The following is a 21,592-nucleotide window of genomic DNA, read 5'->3' on the forward strand; positions in this document are numbered from 1 at the left end:
GAGGCTGAGGCCCTGCCACCCAGCTCCTCCGTTCTGGCTGGGCGCCGGCTGGGCCTGTGGAGTTAGGTTTTAACTCAGCTGCCTGGACCAGGCCCTGGGATTTGCACTCAGAGTCTAGACAGTGTTAGACACACAGCCCACACCATCTAGGATCGTCTGGCTTTAGGGGGAGCATCTGTGCCTCCTGCTTCAAGTTGAAGGGCTCTGAGTATAAGAACCGGCTGACTGCAACCTCGCTGGTGTGGGAACTCGCAGGCCTGCTCTTGACGTTTAGGCAATGACTGTGTGATGGTTTTAAGATATAACTGCTTGGAACTCTGGTTGATGACATTTGAGATACCAGAAAAAAATTTTTTTTTTATTCCATTTACTAAGTCCTTCCTGCCCGGGCACTCCCAGCTGCTCCTCTGGGAGGGAGCACTGGGAAGGTAAGTTGCTTGCTCAGTGACTCAGGCCCTGAAGAGCCCCCCAGGGGTCACCCAGGAGGGGCCAGGCCCTGAGTCCTGGCTCCAGGAGGGTCCTCAGACTGGGGCAAAAGCTCAGCCCTCTGACTGCCATCTGCTTCTAGACTCAGGCGGCCCCCGCTGCCCAGCATCTGCACAGACTCTCCAGGGAGGAACCAGCTACTGGACCTGACCTTGGCTTCCCTGGACCAAGTGAGGGTCACTCAGGCCTGTGGGAAGAACAGGGACCCCTGCTGGGTAGAGAAGGCTGGTGGTGCTGTGTTATGGGGAGATGCTGCTTACGATCGGAGGAGCCTGGGGCGTCTGTGCGCCTGGGCAGCTCCTGCTATTGAACTGGCCCATGGTCACCCCCTTGACACAAGCCCGAGGCGTTGTGCTGCTTCTGGGATGCAGGGGTTCAAGGGGGAGGCTGCGGAGAGGTCTCATCGCTCTAGCCCCTTCTCAGCCCCCTGCTCCCGGCAGGGCTCCCTCCCGTGGGTGGATCCAGCTTCTCCCCTTCCTTCCCTTCCTCTAAGGGGCCCATGAGCCCCCACCACGTCAGGTCCTACATCTTCTGCCTTGCCCTCCAGTGTGCTCAGCCAGAGAAGCTGCTCTTGCGCAGAGGGACACGAGAGGCAGAGACTGAGGGGTGCCCAAGAAAGAGAGTCGCGGCAGGAAGACTCACAAAGATGAGGATGCAAACTTCATTTTGTTATGATGAGATGTGGTCCTGTTAGGAGGTAATGGTCATGATTACATTGTGGTACAGTCACACAACATGAAATTGACCACTGTTTGGCCATATGCGAGCATGCAGTTCAGGAATGTAAAGTGCTTTCACATTGTTGTCCAGTCATCTCCAGAACTTTTTTTCATCTGGAACCATCTACCAAACTGGAACTCTGTTAAACAAAAACTCTGTAAACCCATTAAGTAAAACTGCCCGTCTCTTCCCATGGTAACCACCATTCTATTTTCTGTCTCTATGAACTTGACTGCTCTATGTTCCTTCTATAAGTGGAATCATGCCATCTGTGTCCTTCTGACTGGTATATTATTCACTTGCATAACGTCCTCAAGATTCATTCACCTTTTAACATGTGTCAGAATTTACTTCATTTCAAAGGCTGGATAGTATTCCATAATGTGTATTTGCCACATTTTCATTTTCATTCATTTATTAATGAATTCACATTTCATTCATTTATTCATTCATCTGTTGACAGACTCTTGAGTTGTTTTCACCTTTTGGCTATTGTGAATAATGTTGCTCTGAACATGGGTATGCAAATAATCTCTTCAAGTCTTTATTTTCAATTATTTTGGGGTATATACCCAGAACTGGGGCTACTTGGTCATATGCTAGTTCCAATTTTGATTTTTTGAGGGATCTCCAGACTGTTTTACACAGTGGCTTCACCAATGTGCCTTCCAGCCAGCAGTGCACAGGGCTTTTACTTTCCCCACATCCTCACCATCACTTCTTTTCTGTTTTTTGTTTTTTGATACTGGCCATCTTAATCCTGACTACTGCTTAGTTTAATTTTATATAATGGTGGTAGTTTGGGTCTATATTTTTCTCTGATTTGGTCTATTAGAACTGGAAGTCCTACCATCCAGCTTTCAGTTTACGCACCTGGAAACTGAGGTCCAGGAAGGGGAGACTGCCCTGAGATAGCCCAGACCCAGACGGACACTCAGAACGACCTAAGAGGTGCTCTTTTCTGCTGCCTCCTGGCGTGGCCTCAGAGCTGGGTCACCCCTTTCCTCTGCCCGTTTGCGCTCCGGTTGTGCCATTGTCATCTTGAGCTCAACCCATCGAAAGTCTGTTTCTGGCCATCTCCAATGGCGAGTCCTCTGCTGGCCCGTGTGGAGCCCCATGCTGGAGTCTGGTTGCCGAGCAGTGTTCCCCACCCCAGAGCCCGCTGCCTCCCTGACGGCCTCTCTGCCTGGCATCCTCTCCCATCCCACCTGGCCTCCACTTCAGCCCCCGTGCTGTGAACCTGGGGCTGGCACTGCCGCCTCCAGCCTTGCTTTTCCATCTGATGTGTGCCCAGATGCTGCCCCTCTCACCTGACTCCTCGCCTGTTCTCCCAAATCCTCAGGGTCCCCACTGGCTGCAGGATCATCTGGATCCTTGGCAGTGTTCTTACCGGGAACTTCTTCCTGCAGCTGCCGGGCCCCTCCTCCAGACAAAACAGACATGAAACCATCCTCTGCTCCCTTCCGCTTTATCAGTGACCTTGCAAAAGTCATTTAGGCACTCCCCAAATATCTGTGGGATATCTGTGCATTTAGAACCCATCTGAGCATGGTTTCCTCAGCTGTAAAATGAGAACTGGAGATCATATTCTTTAGAATATGAGGATCAGATGAGACAAAGTATATTTTTATTGTATTTATTTTCTGTTGCTGTTGAAGCATAGTTGACTTATAATCTCATGCTCCTTTCAGGTATACAGCATAGTGATTCATGCATGCGTGCACTGGAGAAGGAAATGGCAACCCACTCCAGAATTCTTGCCTGGAGAGTCCCAGGGACAGAGGATCCTGGTGGGCTGCTGGCTATGGGGTCGCACAGGCAAAGGGGCACACAGCAGGCCAGTGCCCCTCAAAACTGTGTGTCTCTACCCAGGAGGACTTGGGGAGGAGCTCTATCATGATGATTCAAAGGCAAGGTTGCAGACGTAGAGTGTGTGCAGGGCGTGCGCTCCTTTAATCTGGCCTCAGGTGGTCTTTTGATGAGCTTTTCTGGTTTCCTTAATCTGGCCTCAGCTGGTCTTCTCTGGGGTGGAGAAAGGAGCATCTTCCATCTGTTGGGGAACTTAGTTTCATGAAGAGCTCAACGATACTGTCATGCGTCTCCCCTGATGTAGAGCCAGGACCTGCCCCAGCTGCATGTTGTTCATCGGCTGCTCCTCTGTGTCTCCGTATCCCCTCCCTCCCTCCCTTCTCTGATTAGCAGCAGGCTGAATCTGCCCTTTGGAAATCAGCAACAGTCATGGAGGCTGGGGTCTGTCCCCTACAAATGAGAAGCAGGGGACACAGAAAAGATTCTGTGCCCAGGCCCTGTGGGGTCCTGCCTGTTGTTAGTTCCTCAAATCCACCTGCACCCCAGGCATTGCTCTTGGTGTGAAACTTTTTCATGTTCACTGCTGAAAATCTGCAGATGTTATTTCTATGAAATAAAAACAGACTGATGAAGTTATGAGCAAATTAATATGTATTAACTGTATATTTTCCTATCAGATGCTTTCACCAAGTAATACAAATTTGCAGGTAAAACCATATACCATTTTCTTTTTTTTTTAATTTAATTTTATTTTTTAAACTTTACATAATTGTATTAGTTTTGCCAAATATCAAAATGAATCCGCCACAGGTATACATGTGTTCCCCATCCTGCACCCTCCTCCCTCCTCCCTCCCTATACCATCCCTCTGGGTCGTCCCAGTGCACTAGCCCCAAGCATCCAGTATCGTGCATCGAACCTGGACTGGCAACTCGTTAAGACAAGAGCCTCTGTTCTCAAGAGATGTTGATTGTTAACATAAACAGGCTCTGAGAGGCTCAGGTTTGATTGGTTTTCGGTGAGAGGTAAACACATTTTAAACTTCCCAGGTGCTTCTGCAGGCAGCTAGAGACCCCTGAGCTCAGCCGTGTGTGTCTGGAGGTCAGGAGTGCCTGGAGGATTCTCAGGAGACAGGGTTTTGATCTGTGTCTTCAAAGGAACAAAACCTCCAGTCAGATGGTGAGGCAGAGCAAGCAGAGATGTCCGTGCTTCCAGGATTGGATATCTGAGACCCATCACCAATCGAGAGGGGAGAGCAGAGAGGGGTCGGGACTGAGGGTGCATGTGTTACTGAATCCAAGCTCACACTGCTCGCTGCACGACAGGCAGATGAATCTGAGAGACGAGATGATGAGGCCAGGAAGAGACTTTATTTGGAAAGCCAGCTGACTGAGAAGATGGTAGGCTAGCACCTCAGAATAACCATCTTATTGGGGTCTGGATGCCAGGTTCTTTTATAGAGACAGAAACAAGCAATGAGAACTAAAGTCAAAAGGCAGAATAGAGAGGGAGAGGCAGTGGGGGAAGTCAAGTGAAAGGGTCCTCAGTCTTGCACAGCATCTCCAAGGGAATGGCCAGCCTTTGGAAGGAGTGTGTTAATCCCGCCTATTAGCAGGTAGGCAGGGACAACCATCTCTCCAGGAGTTGAACAAAGGCACTTTAGTTTACAGTCAAGCAGAGGGGCAGGGTCCTCCAGGCAAGGCATTGAGTATGATTATAATAATAAAAGCAATGGAAAGCAAGTCAAAGAAGCAGTTTCCAACATGAAATTAGAATTGGCTTCCTCCCTGCCACACTTGGAGAGCCCTGATTTTCAAGCTGTGGTTTGGATGTCCTGACGGTTCAAGGGGACAAGTCTGTGATAGCCTGAAGTCTACGGGTCCAGATGGACACACTCAGCTGGGCTTTGTGCGAAGGTGTTCAGGGCCCAATCAGATCTTTGATTTTTGCTTTTTTTTGAAAAGAGTCAGAAATTCGTTTTGTTCACCTGAAACGTCCTAGTGTTTTCAGTGTTGGCCAACTTGCATGTGTACACACGTGCACTCACACACATGCACACCACAGCGTGCTGGATCCACAGAATCCAGCGCAGAAGCCTCTCTGGGCATCTGTGCAGCCCATGGAGGGCAGCTTTGTCATCGGGCAGTCAGGGGTGCTGTGTGCAGAGCAAGGCAGGAGAGATGAAGGTCCTCATGGTCACACTCAGCGCATGTTTGTGGAATGAAGGGTGGTGTGGCAGGAGATTGGGGTGAAAAAAGAGACTGCATTTGTGTAGACCTCGGTGATGAAGGTTTAGTTGGGGGGTGGCAAGAGGTGAAATTGGGGATGGAAAGGCTGACTCAGGGTAGTGGGGACATCATTTATTTGGGGAAACCTGGAGCAGTGGACATTGCTTCTGTCTTTTTTGCGCCCATCTCAGTGCTGGGTGAATAACCAAATGCCTCCTTTTCGACAGTGTTCTTTGAAGGAGTTCAAGGCAGCTTTCTCTCTCTTTTTTAATTGAAATATAGTTGTGTTAGTTTCAGGTGTGAAAAGTGATTCAGTTATACATATATATATATATATATGTATGTATGTATGTATTATTTTTCCTTACTGTTGTTGTTCAGTAGCTCAGTTGTGTCCAACTCTTTGTGACCCCATGGACTGTAGCATGTCAGGCTTCCCTGTCCCTCACCATCTCCCGGAGTTTGCTCAAACTCATGTCCATTGAGTCGATGATACCATCTAACCATCTCATCCTCTGTTGCTCCCTTCTCCTTCTGCCTTCAATCTTTCCCAGCATCAGGGTCTTTTCCAGTGAGTTGGCTCTTTGCATCAGGTGGCCAAAGTACTGCAGCTTCAACTTCAGCATCAGTCTTTCCAATGAATATTCAGGGTTGATTTCCTTTAGGATTGATTGGGTTGATCTCCTTGCTTATTACAAAATATTGAGTAGAGTTCCCTGTGCTATACAGTATATCCTTGCTGTTTATCTATTTTATATAGCCTATCTCTCTGCCTTCACTTTTCCATCTGTAAAATAGCCCAATATCTGGTCTTCCTGATAGTGGTTGAAGAATGCACTGGTTAAATTTTCAGGCTCTGAAACCAAATTGTCTGTAATCTGAGAAGGATGTGCCTGTACTTCATATCTATAAAACAGGAATGGCAGTCCCTCCCTGGAGTGTTATTGTGAGGAATAAATGAATTAAATATACACAGTCCTTAGGCCAGAGCAATATATGTTTGCTACTTTATTTCTGTAAGTTTAAAGAGAAAAAAAATGCAATACATTAGAAGAAAAATATAAAAATATGATGTAGATCTAAGGTTTTTTCATAAGAAAAAAGAGAATTAATTTATACTTACTTGTCAGGTTAGAGGATGAGACCCAAGTGTCACTCCTAAGGTTTGTGTTAACCAGTGGCATGAATGGTGATGGTTTGAGGCCTCATCTGAACCCCACTTGCTGTTTTCCCCCATTTTAAGATTGCCTCTTTCATTTTACAAGGAATATATAGAGAAGTGATACTATAGAAAATATTAGGAAATGCATAGGAGTGAAAATAGCAAAACAAATGTCATGGTGACATACATGTCATCACCTGTATGCCACTGTTGCTAAATCTTTGCTCTGTCTTTCTAGACTGTTTTATAGTCTATTGCTATGTTTATTTCTTTTATAAACAGCATTTCTGAAAAGAGTATTCTGAAGTTTGTTTTCCTAAAATGTCTGTATTTAACATTTTAGAACATCAACTTATATGTTTAAAGTCTATTTATTCTGTTGCTTAACTTCTACAGTTTTCCCAGCACCATTTATTGAAGAGACTGTCTTTTCTTCATTGATTATTCTTGGCTTGTTTGTTGTAGATTAACTGACCGTAGGTGTGTGGGTTCTTTTCTGGGCTTTCTGTCTTGTACCATTGATCTATAATTCTGTTTTTGTGCCAGTATCATACTGTTCTGTTTATTGTAGCTTTGCAGTATAGCCTAAAGTCAGGAAGCCTGATTCCTCAAGCTCTTGTTTATCTTTCTCAAAATTGCTTTGGCTATTCATGGTCTTTTGCATCCCCATACAAATTTTAAAATTTATTGTTCTAGTTCTGTGGAAAATGCCATTAGCAATTTGATAAGAATTGCATTAAATATGTAGATTGCCTGCATTGAATCTGTAGATAATATAGTCATTTTGACAGTATTCTTTTTAATTAGAGGATAATTGCTTTGTGAGCTTCCCCAGGGGCTCAGCAGTAAAGAATCTGCTTGCAACACAGGAGACATGGGTTCAATCCCTGGATGAGGAAGATCTCCTGAAGGAGGATCTGGCAACCCACTTCAGTATTCTTGCTGGGAAAATCTCATGGACAGAGGAGCCTGGCAGGCTACAGGCCATGGGGTCACAAAGAGTCAGACATGACTGAAGTGACTGAGGATACACACAATTGCTTTACAGTGTTGTGTTGGTTTCTGCTGCACAACATTAATCAGTCACAACTACATGGATATAGATAAAGATCTATGCCCTCCCTCTTGAGCCTCCCTCCTACCTCTGCCCCATCCCACACCCTAGGTTGTCACAGAACCCCAGGATGGGCTCCCTGTGTTATGTAGCAGTGTTAGTTCTTCTTAATAACCTAAAATGAAAAAAGAACATACATACGTATGACTGAAACACTTTGCTCTACCTGAAGCACATTATAAATCAGCTACAGCCCAATGTAAAATAAAATTAAAAGTAAAGTATGTTTAACCAACGGAGAAGGCAATGGCACCCCACTCCAGTACTCTTGCCTGGAAAATCCCATGGACGGAGGAGCCTGATGGGCTGCAGTCCATGGGGTCGCGAAGAGTCGGACACGACTGAGCGACTTCACTTTCACTTTTCACTTTCCTGCATTGGAGAAGGAAATGGCAACTCGTTCCAGTGTTCTTGCCTGGAGAACCCCAAGGACAGGGAAGCCTGGTGGGCTGCTGTCTCGGGGGTCGCACAGAGTTGGAGATGATTGAAGTGACTTAGCAGCAGCATGCTTAACCAATACCAGTATCACATTGTTTTTATACTGTCATTTATTTAAATTCCCTCTTTTTGACCTGTGGTTAGAATATCTTATATTTGTTTGCCTTTGTAAATTGTACTGAGCATCTTTGAACCTCCCACAATGCATTCTTGTGGGAATGTTTCTTTAGGATAAATATCTACAAATGGAATTCTCATGTCTGGTGCTTTGAGACAGAATGCCCTGGCACATTGCTGTGCAGAAGTTAATCATTGAGGGCTCACATAGCCTCTTCATGGCTCCTCCATCTGGAGTCTGGAGGAGGGCAGATGGGAGAAGAGCGAGGTGGTTGGGACAAGGCCCTGGGTGTTCATTGGAAGGAATGATGTTGAAGCTGAAACTCCAATACTTTGGCCACCTGATGCAAAGAACTGACTCATTGGAAAAGACCCTGATGCTGGGAAAGATTGAGGGCAGGAGGAGAAGGGGACGACAGAGGATGAGGGTGTTAAAACATCATCAAAGCCCCTGCCTCAAAACTGCCACCTCTGTCCACAGTGCCCGTGCCTGTGGGTGTCAGTCTGGTGGATTTTCTTGATAATTTTGTTCATCTTAATATAGTCCCATCACATCCTCAGTATCATGGACTCATAGATTCCAGATCTTCAGCTAATCATGGATCCAGAGCTGGGTCAGCAATTTCAGCTAGAGTGACATAGACCAGCTGGGAAGCCCCCTTAATTAGCTGGAATTTGTGACCCACTCAATGGTTCAGAAAGGACTGGTCCAAACAGATTCTTCCTCACCAACCCATCCCGAGAGGGGCACATACTTTAGGCTGTTTCTTTCCAGGAATATGTACTTTCAAAATGAATTCTCCGTAGGGAACAGACTGGTGTCTGCCAAGGGGGAGGTGGAAGGGGGAAGGATGGAGTGGGTGGTCGGCACTAGCAGATATGTAAGCTTTTATGTGTAGAATGGATAACTATTGCGTAACACAGGGAACTATATTCAACATCTTGTTGAATAATGGAAAAGAAGATGAAAACGAATGCATTAAATGTATGACTGAGCCTCGCTTTCCTGGTACAGCTGAAATTAACACAGCACTGTAAACCAACTCTACTTCAATTATAAAAACGTGCTCTCCACTCTGCTTAGTTGTCCGTTTTCTCTTAGTGTTGAAGAGTGGCAATATATTGATTTTTTTATTGAAGTATATTTGATTTACAATGTTTCAGGTGCCCAGCAGAGTGATTAAGTTATACATACACACATATGTATTCTTTTTCAGATTATTTTGGCTTTAGGTTATTACAAGATATTGAACACAGTTCCCTGTGCTATACAGTAGGTCCTTGTTGTAATATACTGATTTTTAAAAGTTCCTGTGACCCAGAAGGCCCTAAATACTCACAAGAATGAACAATGAGGAGGAAGGGTCCTTAGAAACTGCTGGCTGTCAACAGCTTTGTTGACTTCAGGTCGGAAGCTGCCACCTAACTCATCCTTCCTCTTGTCGCCTTTCCAGGAGGAAGATGAAGGCTCGCGCTCCCCCGCCACCTGGGAAGCCTGCAACCCCCAACTTGCACAGCGGACAGAGATCTCCTCGCAGAGCATCCCCCGGGCCCCCACAGAACCAGCTCAGCAGAAAGCATTCACTGGACGACGGGGTGGTGGCCATGACCGTGGTTCTGCCCAGCGGGCTGGAGAAGAGAAGTGTGGTCAACGGGAGGTGAGGGCCTGGCCGGGACCAGTGAGGGGAGGCTCCACAGTGCAGTGTGCAAGGCCTCGGGGAAGAGCAATGTGGTCAACGGGAGGTGAGGGCCCAGCCGGGGCCAGTGTAGGGAGGTGCTGCAGTGCAGTGTGCAAGGCCTTGGGGTGTAAATCTGGGCCTAGGAACAACCTGCAGGGTCTCACCCTCCCGGCTGGGTGCCAGCGAGCTCAGCACACTCATCCTGATCCTGGGGGCCGCACAGCTCACTCCTGTTGGAGGTGGGCTCAGAGAGGAGGGCGGTCTCAGGCCCACAAGCCGACTCCAGGCCCCCCGGGCCCCGACACAGCACAGCTGGGGGCAGCCCCTGAGGGACCATCCTCAGATCCTCTTACAGACTGACTGTCAGAGGTGTGATTGCAACCACTTATCAACGTTCCAGATGAAAACAGTACAAGCTTACATGAAGGGATACAGCGGGATGCATGGAGTTGACATTGACAGGAATCAATTTCCAAACCCTTGATTTCCACCTGAATCCTTATTGAGAGCTGATCTGCATGTCAAGGTGCCTGTAGCCAAGGTCACACCCACCACCCAAGCTAAATTAGGGTTAGGGTTAGGGTTAGGGTTACGGTTAGAGCTGATCTGCCTGTCAAAGTGCCTGTAGCCAAGGTCACAGATTGACTTGTTTCCCATCCCTTCCCAGCTGTAAAAGATACAATGAAAGCATTTATAATATTCCAGAGTATTGATACTAATAGAATTTTAATAGTTTTTAATGTTAATAGTTTTTAATGCTAATTTCCTTCCTGGAGAATCCCAGGGATGAGGGAGCCTTGTGGGCTGCCATCTGTGGGGTCGCACAGAGTCGGACACAACTGAAGCGACTGAGCAATGCTAATAAAATTTCTGATATGATGTTTGATATTTATCAAAATGGATCATAATCACATTGTTTAATCATATTTGTACTACTGTTATTAGCTCAATCTGTAATTTAAAAATTTAACAAAGTCACAGGAAACAATTTCATCTAAGTGTTTATACACTTTATTATGTAGAATATGATAGTGATCAATTATAAAGACATTCAAGCACAAAAATATTTTTGTATGATTCTGAAACAAGAGTGAATGGGACTTGTATTTCTAGGAAAGCAAGGGAGGTAAGAAATTATGTAAAATATTTAAATCTTCAAAAATCATTTGTTTGAGAATTTTAAAAATGGATAATGGATAACCACATCACTCTGGGTGTTTTTATTTTCATTGATACATTGAAAAGAGTGATATAACAGTTTTATGTTAAAATATTTTGATTCTACTTAAAATTGCATCCTTTGCAACTGCTTTAGTTTTATAAAGGAAATTTCAAGTAATGATTTATTGGAGCAAAGGGGTTCACAGGTTTTTAAAATTATTTTATGCACCATGTACACAAAAATTTGAGGAACATTGCTCCTGGCCTTAATATTTTCCTAGGATACAACGTCTTTACCTCTAAGAGGTCATGCAAAACAGCTTTTCAAAGTGATACTATTGAGGAACACTAGGAAATGCTCCTCTGTGGGGGCCCTCCTTGTGGCTGCCTCCCAGCAGAAGGTTCCCGGAGCCAGAAATTAAGACCCACATTGGATTCCTGTGGCCCAGCATCCACAGAAGGGAGGAGTTCCTGTGGGCAGGGTCATGCCAGAAATGTGCAGGTTTCTGGAGTGTCTGTGTTCCTTCTTTTACAGAGTGACCTCTGTCCCAAGTGGACTTTTCTCACTAAAACTTGGGAAGCAGGACATATTATCATAGGGTTAGGTGCATGTAAGCCAGGCTTCAGCAGTACATGAACCGTGAACTTCCAGACGTTCAAGTTGGTCTTAGAAAAGGCAGAGGAACCAGAGATCAAATTGCCGAGATCTGTTAGATTATAGAAAAAGCAAGAGAGTTCCAGAAAAACCTCTATTTCTGCTTTATTGACTATGCCAAAGCCTTTGACTGCGTGGATCACAATAAACTGTGGAAAATTCTTCAAGAGATGGGAATACCAGACCACCTGACCTGCCTCTTGAGAAACCTGTATGCAGGTCAGGAAGCAACAGTTAGAACTGGACATGGAACAACAGACTAGGTTCCAAATAAGGAAAGGTGCATGTCAAGGCTGTATATTGTCACCCTGCTTATTTAACTTCTATGCAGAGTACATCATGGGAAACGCTGGGCTGGAAGAAGCACAAGCTGAAATCAAGATTGCCAGGAGAAATATCAATAACCTCAGATATGCAGATAACACTACCCTTATGGCAGAAAGCGAAGAAGAACTAAAGAGCCTCTTGATGAAAGTGAAAGAGGAGAGTGAAAAAGCTGGCTTAAAGCTCAACATTCAGAAAACGAAGATCATGGTATCTGGTTCCATCACTTCATGGCAAATAGATGGGGAAATAGTAGAAACAGTGATAGACTTTCTTTTTTGGGGCTCCAAAATCACTGCAGATGGTGACTGTAGCCATGAAATTAAAAGACGCTTTCTCTTTGGAAGGAAAGTTATGACCAACCTAGGTACCATATTAAAAAGCAGAGACATTACTTTGCCAACAAAGGTCCATCTAGTCAAGGCTATGGTTTTTCCAGTGGTCATATATGGATGTGAGAGTTGAACCATAAAGAAAGCTGAGTGCTGAAGAATTGATGCTTTTGAACTGTGGTGTTGGAGAAGACTCTTGTGAGTCTCTTGGGCTGCAAGGAGATACAACCAGTCCATCCTAAAAGAAATCAGTCCTGAATATTCATTTGAAGGACTGATGTTGAAGATTAAACTTCAATACTTTGGCCACCTGATGCAAAAAACTGACTCATTTGAAAAGACCCTGGTGCTGGGAAAGATTGAATGCGGGAGGAAAAGGGGATGACAGAGGATGAGATGGTTGGATGGCATCACCGACTCAATGGACATGAGTTTCAGTAAACTCTGGGAGTTGGTGATGGTTAGGGAAGCCTGGTATGCTGCAGTCCATGGGTTCCCAAAGAATCAGACACAACTGAGCAACTGAACTGAACTTAATTTTATCAATGAATGTATTAGGGTTTACTCACTATTATTATATTAATATTTAGGCCCAATTTCTAGTTATGTTTTAGCAAATCACTTTATTGAAGTATGATTAACCTATAAAAGCTGCCGCATTGAATGTGTACGACTTAATGAGTTTGTGAATAAGTGTACACATGTGAAACCATGACTTCTATCAGTCTACTTACATATTTTTTTTTAAGAAAATGGACCCACAGATCCTATCTTAAATTACACACAGGTCTGGTTTTATAAATGCACAAGGAGAGATAGAATATCTGCTTGAAAACTAAAAACATTATTTTGAAAAATGTTTTCAAACTGAACATATTCTTCCAATTTTATCTTTAGTTTTCATTTTCTTCCAAAGTAGAAGTTATCACGGTGCCATTTTGCAATACAGCTATGAGAGCAGGTTCAGCCGTAGAGATTAAGTATTAAAATAGATTTATCTTTTCAGAGTAGTAAATACTTATCCCTTCCCCAGGATTCTTGCAGCAGCCTGTGGGCTCCCTGAGCAGCTTGTAACTTGCTGATGCTGCAGCTTCTTGCTGTAGGAATTGGTTTTATGTTTCCTGCTCTTTAATAATATAAGAGTGGGCCAAAGTCACATCCTGACCCTCGCTGAAACCAGATCGCCTAGCTGTTTATCAGTGTGATTTCTCTCTTCATTTTATCAGAGAACATGCCCACCTTTTTGCAGGATAAGCAAGTCATTTATAATTTACAGTTAGTACCTTAACCACACTATTTCCAAACGTGGAAGATTTTCACAAGGAAAGCACATTAGTACATGAAGTCTGGTATATTCTGCATATGGCAGTGATTTTTCTTTCTGTCTTTTTTTAAAGTTTCCTTTGGATTTAAAAACACAGGTTCCAGTCTGTTCTAAAATGAGGCATGGGAACGGGTGTTCTGGAACTTTCTTAACGAAGGTGCTCTGGTAGGTGCTCTTAGGAAGGGTGCTGTCAGCACTGCTCAGGGTCCCTGCGAGGAGAACGCTGGTCCCCTCACTCTAACTGGAGGACAAGTAGAGAGAAGGTCTTTGAAGGGACAATGCCCTTAGGCAAAAAGGGTGCTTCATAAATGGTGTCAAGCATTCACGTGTGGGGGCTGTGTCATCCTGATGTGGTCAGTTAACTCCTGTTGGCATTCATGCCCCAGGGGCCTGGGACAGGAGAAGGCAGCATTCTCTTCTCAGAGCACAGGAAACCTCTCTCGGTGTTCAGTGCTGCGATTCTGCAGCTGCGGGCTGTCAGACCCCTTTTGTAATAACCGAGTTTACAACTCTGCATGGATTTGCAGGTCCCAGGCCTTGTCAACAGCACAAGACCCCCGTGGCATAGGTATGGTCCTCAGTGCCTCTTCTGGAGAGAGCTCATCTGCTCCCAGGTGAAGGGGAAGAGGAGCGAGTCAAGGTGCGGGCCATGCCCCTGCAGAGGAAGGAAGGGAGCTGGCTTCTCTTCAGCACCAGGACATGAAGGGATAAAGCTGAGAAGGGCAGTTTTGGCACAGGGGACTCTGCCAGAGGAACATTTTCTATGTAACAGGCTAACAGTCAGGTTTGGTTTAGTTTGATTTACATTTTTACTTAAAGAATACTCTTTTTAGAGGGAGAGGGTGGGAAGATTTGGGAGAATGGCATTGAAACATCTAAAATATCATGTATGAAACGAGTTGCCAGTCCAGGTTCGATGCACGATACTGGATGCTTGGGGCTGGTACACTGGGACGACCCAGAGGGATGGTATGGGGAGGGAGGAGGGAGGAGGGTTCAGGATGGGGAACACATGTATACCTGTGGCAGATTCATTTTGATATTTGGCAAAACTAATACAATTATGTAAAGTTTAAAAAAAAAAAAAAAAAGAATACTCTTTTTAAAAAAGACCTTATTTTTCAGAGCAGTTTTAAGTTCACAGCAAAATTGAGAGGAAGGCAGTGATATTTCTCACACAACCCCTGTATATACCCGACTTCCCCCGCCATCACATCTCTCACCAGAATGGTGCATCTCTTTTGTCTGATGAACCAGCACACACACATCATTTCCCCTGAAGTCCATAGTTTACACCAGGGTTCACGCTCCATGCTGTACATTCTGTGGGTCTGGACAAATGTATCATGACGTGTGTCCACCATTATAGTATGATACGGAGTATTTTCATTGCCTTAAAAATCCTCCTGGAGAAAATTCCCGGGATATAAACCCTTATGTGACATTAACAGGAGGTGAATCTTATTGAATATATAATACATTTGATTATCCTGGTCCTATTCATTACCATTTCTAGTGACTACCTCCCAAATGTTTCTGCCTTATTAAGTCATTGCTTGTCTGAGCTAAATCTAAGAGAAGTTAAAAAAAAGCACAATCATTCTGTTGATGCAGAATGTCATCAAGAATTTCCAATTACTACTAAGTTTCTTTATGAGAATCTTTCGTACAAGGAAATAGCCTGGTTAAGGGGCTGATCATAAACTCTCAACTCCTTGCTTACCCTGTGAAAAGGTGGGGGTACTCTTTACTGAACGCATGATTTACTCTTTCATAGAAGATGCTGTTACTGTTTTGGATTTGGTGCTAAATCAATCGTCCTAGGAGATAGTCTCCTTTTGTGGGAGACGGAACAGAATGGGATCCAAACAGACTGAAAAAATGAAAATGATCATTTATTCATTATTGAACTCTTAGCTTTCATGAGACACTGGAAAGAGGACATCCCAGCAAACAGAAGGAAATAAATAGCATTTGCAAAAGGACTCGTTTGTGTAAGAAGGGGAAAGTTTAGTGTTGCTGGAACCTGGATTGAGAAGGGAAGATGAGTGGACCTGGACTCAAGGGCCAGCCAGGTTCCAGGAGTCTCCTGGCCTGGCCATCCTGTGGCTCCACGTGCCACTTACAGGATTACATGTGCCAGTGGGAGCACACAGTTCCACTCCAGTGCTGGGCAGGTCAAGAGAAAGCTGGTGCATCAGAGCATAAATTTAACTTACACGTAGGAAGCAATAGTTCTGCGTTAAAGGTAGCATGCAAACTTCACAAGTATTTTTTTAAAGAAGTATAGCCAATTAACAATGTGGTGATAGTTTCAGGTGGACAGTAAAGGAACTCAGTCATACATATACATGTATCCATTCTCCCCCAAATCACATGCCCTTTAAAAAACAAACACTGACAGGGAACTTTAAAGATTTCTGGGCTGTGTCCCAGGTTCCCCAGTGGGCTGGTTGAGTCAACTACTGAGTGAGAAACAGAAAGCAACCTGCCCCCATATGACCTGGACTCAGGAAGCTTTAGATTCTCACGTCACGTGACCTCCAAGAGAGAGGTTAGTGACATTGAGGTTGCAGTTAAGAAAAACACAAGTTTTCATGATTGGAACCCAACCAGAATGCACCCCTAGTTGCCGGGTGCTGCGGTGCCCTCTTCCTTCCTGGAGTCTTTCTCCAGGAGCACCAGAGGCCCTGAAAGTCCTGGCTAGCCGTTTGGAGCTTGGGGACTTTAAATGCCAGTTGACAGCCACTTTCACAGTGCACAACAGCCACCCCGTTTTCTGAGGACACTGTCCAGAAAAGTGTGGGGTAGAAAGTGGTAACTCAGATCACGCTTTACATGAGCCTGGGGAGGAATCACCTGAGTGGGAGGCCCTCCAGGAAACGTGAGATGAACTGATGCTTTGGACCCGTGTCCTCGTGTTCACCCCTATACTGTGTATCCAGCTCCTTAAATGCAACCCAGATCAGTCTGCATTAGGCTGCCATGTCTGTCCGAGAGCCACAGGAAGAGGCCTGCAGGCCAGAGGACTCTCCCACGTCTGAGCGCCTCTCGCGCCCCAAACCTCCCCACTTTCCTGCAAAAACCCTCTGGCCTGGCCTGGGTCCCAGCCCTCGGAAGCAATGCTGTGACCCTTGGCTGGTCCAGTTGAGTCAGTAATGGGCCCTGTGCTCCCAATTTCAGCACATGCCATGGACAGGGTGTGACGGTGCTGAATCTTATTATTATGGTCTTTCTTTTTTTTTTTTTTTTTTGCTTCTCCCTTCACCAAATTGAATGATAAATTTGAGGAAACAGGTCTCCAGCACATAAAATTTTCTGCTTGGAAATCCCTCCCCTCCCCTCCCCCACAGGTGTTTTGTTGAGAATTGCTTCCACCCTAAAGTGTTCACAACACCCCTGCAGCTTCGTCATCAAGGATGACAGAAGAGCAAGAGCAGCTGGGTGGGTCCTGACCCACTGATCAGGACCAGGATCAGTAGAGGGGAGCCAGTCCACTGGTAGAGATGGGGGCACCCAATTCTTTATCCAGACAGAACCGAATACTACACCACTCTCCTGCTAGCGCATGCCAGGATACGTCCCAGATTCTGCTATTACTAGAAGAGTTCATTCTGTGATGGAAAAGCCCCAGAGAGGGTCTGCACCCTTTCAGGTCAAATTCAACCTTTCAAACATGTTACCAATTAGTGGATTCGAAGAACAGAAGGTTACATTAGTCACTTTGGTATTCTTTGTGGTTTATCATCTAAGATTAATTCAACTTTTTGTTTGAGAATTTACCCATATTGGTTTATTTGGTGGCAGTAGACCATGAATGTGGGCTTTCCTGGTGACTCGGATGGTAAAGAATCAGCCTGAAATGCTGGAGACCTGGGTTCAAACATCCCTGGGTCAGGAAGATGCCCTGAAGAAGGGAAAGGCTACCTAATCCAGTATTCTTGCCTGAAGAATTCCATGGACATAGAAGCCTGGCAGGCTACAGGCCATGGGTTGCAAAGAGTCGGACTCGACTGAGCAACTAAGCACAGCATCACAGCCGACTGTGGGTATAGTTTAGAGAGGTGAAGTAAGAGTCATCTTATGGGACCAGGGTGCCAACCCCGCCTCCACGTCCCTCATGGAAGCCAAGGGAGAGTGGTCCCCAGCCGCCAGGATGACGAGAATGAGAGGGAGCAGTGCCATCTGCAGAGAATATGGCAACAATAATAGGTCATTATTATAGCACCCTTAGAGCTCTCTTTTCTATGCTGACTTTTCCATGGAAGTCTCTTTTACGTGGACTTCAGTGCCTTGAAGTCTTTGGTGATGTCGCTTCCTGTTTTGATGTATTAAGCTTATGAGAAAATGATGATTTTTTTTTCCGAGGCTGAGGGAATCCCAGCTGACAGCATCATTAGCCCGCATGCCCACCTTCATGGCCCTTGTGAGGCTCAGTGCTGCCCTGGCCCCACCAAATGCCCTTTCAGAGTCCTGGGAGCCAGGGGCACTGAGTCTCCTAGGTGTGACTCCAGGGTCTTCTGGCTAGAACATGGGCTGTCTCCTAACTACCTCCTGGATAGTAGGTGGGAGTAAGTATTGTCATGGAGATGGCTGTTAGATGTTTCGTGTCAGCAAGAACATTATTGATGTTTTTGGTGAGTGAATGGGAAACGGGGCGCCTTGAAGCTTTGCCTGTGGTGTCAGCGTTCAGCGCCATAGCCCTCACGGTGCGTGACGACCAGATGGTGGCCAGCCTGTGCCTTCACGGGTGTACGCGAGTCCCCAGTCTGCACACCCTGTGTGCCAGACACCTGGAAAGCTCCACTATGGCCTGAAATGGTTGCTATGCCAATTCCTGGCTAAGAAATAGATCAGAAGACAAGACCTACACTTTTGTCAGGGGATTATGCCCCACTGCTCAGGAAATGTGTAGGAAAAGAGAGGTCAGCTTGAAATATAAAAGCATTCTGCCAGCTTAATATGAATAATGGAAATGAAATTTCCCATTCTTTGGGACAATCCACTCTTTTTTAGCTCCCTTAGTAAATAATGATCTGTGGTAGAAGACATAAAAGTTTTTGACATTTCAATAACATAATTTTCATTTTCTTTGTCTTTAAAAAGCATAGTTTCTAGCTATAAAGAAAGTCATTGTCGTCTTCAACTTAAAATTTTGCTGTTTAAGATACACTATATTTGCAAAGAATGAAAATTTTATATCTTGTGCCCAGAAGTTAATATCATCTGTGCTGATCTTACAGGATTGAGGTCAACATACTCATGAGCTTGCCTAGAAATGCAACTATTTTCCCAGCTATTCTTATTTTGATGGTGTTTTCAGTACTGTGGTTTCTTAGTGTTGAATGTATTAAGGTATCTCTGTAGAGTCATGAATGAGGAAATAACCAGCGGCTGTTTTCTTTCTTCATAAGGATGACCAGTTTGCTCCTCTACCCCCTGGTGCATTAGTCCTGACCTCTCTCAACCAGCGGAAAGGAGAGTGCAAGCATTCCCCCTGACCGTGGTTTGTTTCTGTCTTCCAGCCACGCGATGATGGACCTACTGGTTGAACTTTGCCTTCAGAACCACCTGAATCCTTCCAACCATGCCCTGGAGATCCGGTCTTCAGAAACCCAACAGCCTTTGAATTTTAAGCCAAATACTTTAGTTGGGACCTTGAATGTGCACACCGTTTTTCTGAAAGAAAAAGTTCCTGAAGCGAAAGTTAAGCCTGCTGCCCCGAAGGTGCCTGAGGTCAGTAGCACGGGAGTCCGTATGTCATGTAAGGATGTGTGCAGTTCCCTGGGAGCCACGGCACTGCAGGTGTAGTGGAGGGGGCCCCTGGGGTCTCTCCTGTCTAAATTACACGTGCCATGGTTGAGGTTTCCACTTTTGTGGTAGGCAAAGTTAGGCCCTAAACTGAGTTTTAGGAGACCTAAGTTCACAGCTTTGAATAATGCGCATTGTGTAACACTGCTCCTTTAAATGTCAGAAAAAGGACCCACTCTAGAGCAGAGCCATGCATTAATGCTTTCTGCAAAAATGGAAAGCTTTCTTTCCATCTTTTAGTCAGGGGCTTTCTGCAAAGATAGAAATGGTCTATAACTCTGCTCCCTGCAAGCCAACAGCCCCTGATTACACATAGCTGCTGAGCATATGAAATGCAGCTAGTGTGATCGAAAAACTGAACTTTGCATTTCTTAAATTTAATTGAAATAACACAAATAGCCAATGACTACCCTACTGGACTAGTCCTAAAAGTTCCAGTAGAGTTCTGGAGGCCTTCGTGTCCATGGCAGAAATTGGAATATGTAGAAGATTCCAAGATCTTCTCTGAGAAACGAAATAGAAGGGGATTCCCTTTTGAAAAATTGATGTTAGAAATACTTACTCCTTGTCCTTGGAGAATATTTTATGCGTAGGTTTCAGGCTTTTGCATGTTGATTAAAAATAACTTCATCTGCTTACAGTACTTTTTAATAAGGCTTTTATCCTTTATCTCCAATGAAAAGCAATGCTATTTCATTCTTTTAGATTATTAAACTATCTCCTAAATTTCCTTATTTTTAAATACGATACTTTGGCTAACAGGTCATGTCCTCTGCTGCTGCTGCTGCTAAGTCGCTTCAGTCGTGTCCGACTCTGTGTGACCCCATAGACGGCAGCCCACCAGGCTCTGCCATCCCTGGGATTCTCCAGGCAAGAACACTGGAGTGGGTTGCCGTTTCCTTCTCCAATGCATGAAAGTGAAAAGTGAAAGTGAAGTTGCTCAGTTGTGTCCGACTGTTCGTGACCCCATGGACTCCAGCCTATCAGGCTCCTCCGTCCATGGGATTTTCCAGGCAAGAGTACTGGAGTGGGGTGCCATTGCCTTCTCTGATGTCCTCTAGGTTTAGATAATTAATAACTTTTAATTGGTGCCATATCTAGGTGGCTCAGTGGCAAAGAATCTGCCTGCCAATGCAGGAGACACAGGAGACTCAGACTCAATCCTTGGGTGGGGAGGATCCCCCGGAGAAGGAAATGGCAACCCGCTCCAGTATTCTTGCCTGGAAAATTCCACTGACAGAGGAGCCTGGTGGGCTATAGTCCATGGGGTTGCAGAGTTGGACACAACTGAGCGTGCACGCACACACACGCATATTCTGAGTTTCCCCTAATTCTTCAATTAAAATCAATATCCAAGGAAATTCCTTTTATATTCTGTGGCTTTTCTTACCTTCCTGAACCCTAGCTGCAAATTCCAGGGGCAAGTGAGCCCGGGGTTATACAGGAGTTCAATTTGAGAAGCATGGAAAAGATTCATGGTTCCATCTTTCCTTCTAAAATTCATTAAACCCTGGCCTCGGATTGGAAGGGAGTGTGCGACCTATGTCATTCAGTCGGTACTCCTCAGGATCTTAGAACAATGTGGTGACCAGTAAAGACCAAACAGAAGCTGACTGCATGAACCTCAGCCTGCTACAGCTTTCGATGGGCCACTCGATCTGTAGACGTTTACTATCAGCTTTAGTCAAATTGATTTTTTTTCTTTCTGATTATAATATCTATCAATATTATTATATGCCTATTATATTTATATGTCTATTTTTCTAGCTTAAATATATGTGTACAGTGCATATTTATGAAAATTGATTTATATATTAACATTATAATATATATGAATATATTTATGTGAGTATTTTAGCTTCTTAAATGAAAACTTGATATTGCAACCCCATAGACCGTAACACTCCAGGTTTCTCTGTCCATGGAATTCTCCAGGCAAGAATACTAGAGTGGGTAGGTATTCCTTTCTCCAGAGGATCTTCCCAACCCAGGGGTCAAACCCAGGTCTCCTGCACTGTAGGCAGATTCTTTACCATCTGAGCCTATATATTTGTCTAGCTTAAATGTATGTGTGTACTCTCTATATATGAATATTAACTCATGTATCAACATGATACTAGATATGAATATATTTATCTGGGCATTTTAGCTTCTTTAACAAAAATTTGATGTTTTGTGATGTTTCTTTCCTTATCTTGGATTGTTCACCATAGATCCAAAGTATTTCCCTCT

At 44.8% G+C, this 21,592-nt stretch overlaps 1 protein-coding gene across 1 annotated transcript in view; it reads left to right on the top strand.

Moving 5' to 3' along the window:
- Positions 1–21,592, top strand: part of LOC129658833 (protein cordon-bleu-like) — a 233,443-nt gene that overhangs the window by 97,516 nt on the left and 114,335 nt on the right. The window contains exons 2-3 of the mRNA XM_055589643.1: positions 9,529–9,732; positions 19,075–19,285. Of these exons, the coding sequence (XP_055445618.1) occupies positions 9,529–9,732; positions 19,075–19,285 (415 nt within the window). The remainder of the gene's footprint in view (positions 1–9,528; positions 9,733–19,074; positions 19,286–21,592) is intronic.

Source organism: Bubalus kerabau, chromosome 8 (assembly GCF_029407905.1).
Source record: "Bubalus kerabau isolate K-KA32 ecotype Philippines breed swamp buffalo chromosome 8, PCC_UOA_SB_1v2, whole genome shotgun sequence".
Taxonomy (NCBI): domain Eukaryota; kingdom Metazoa; phylum Chordata; class Mammalia; order Artiodactyla; family Bovidae; genus Bubalus; species Bubalus kerabau.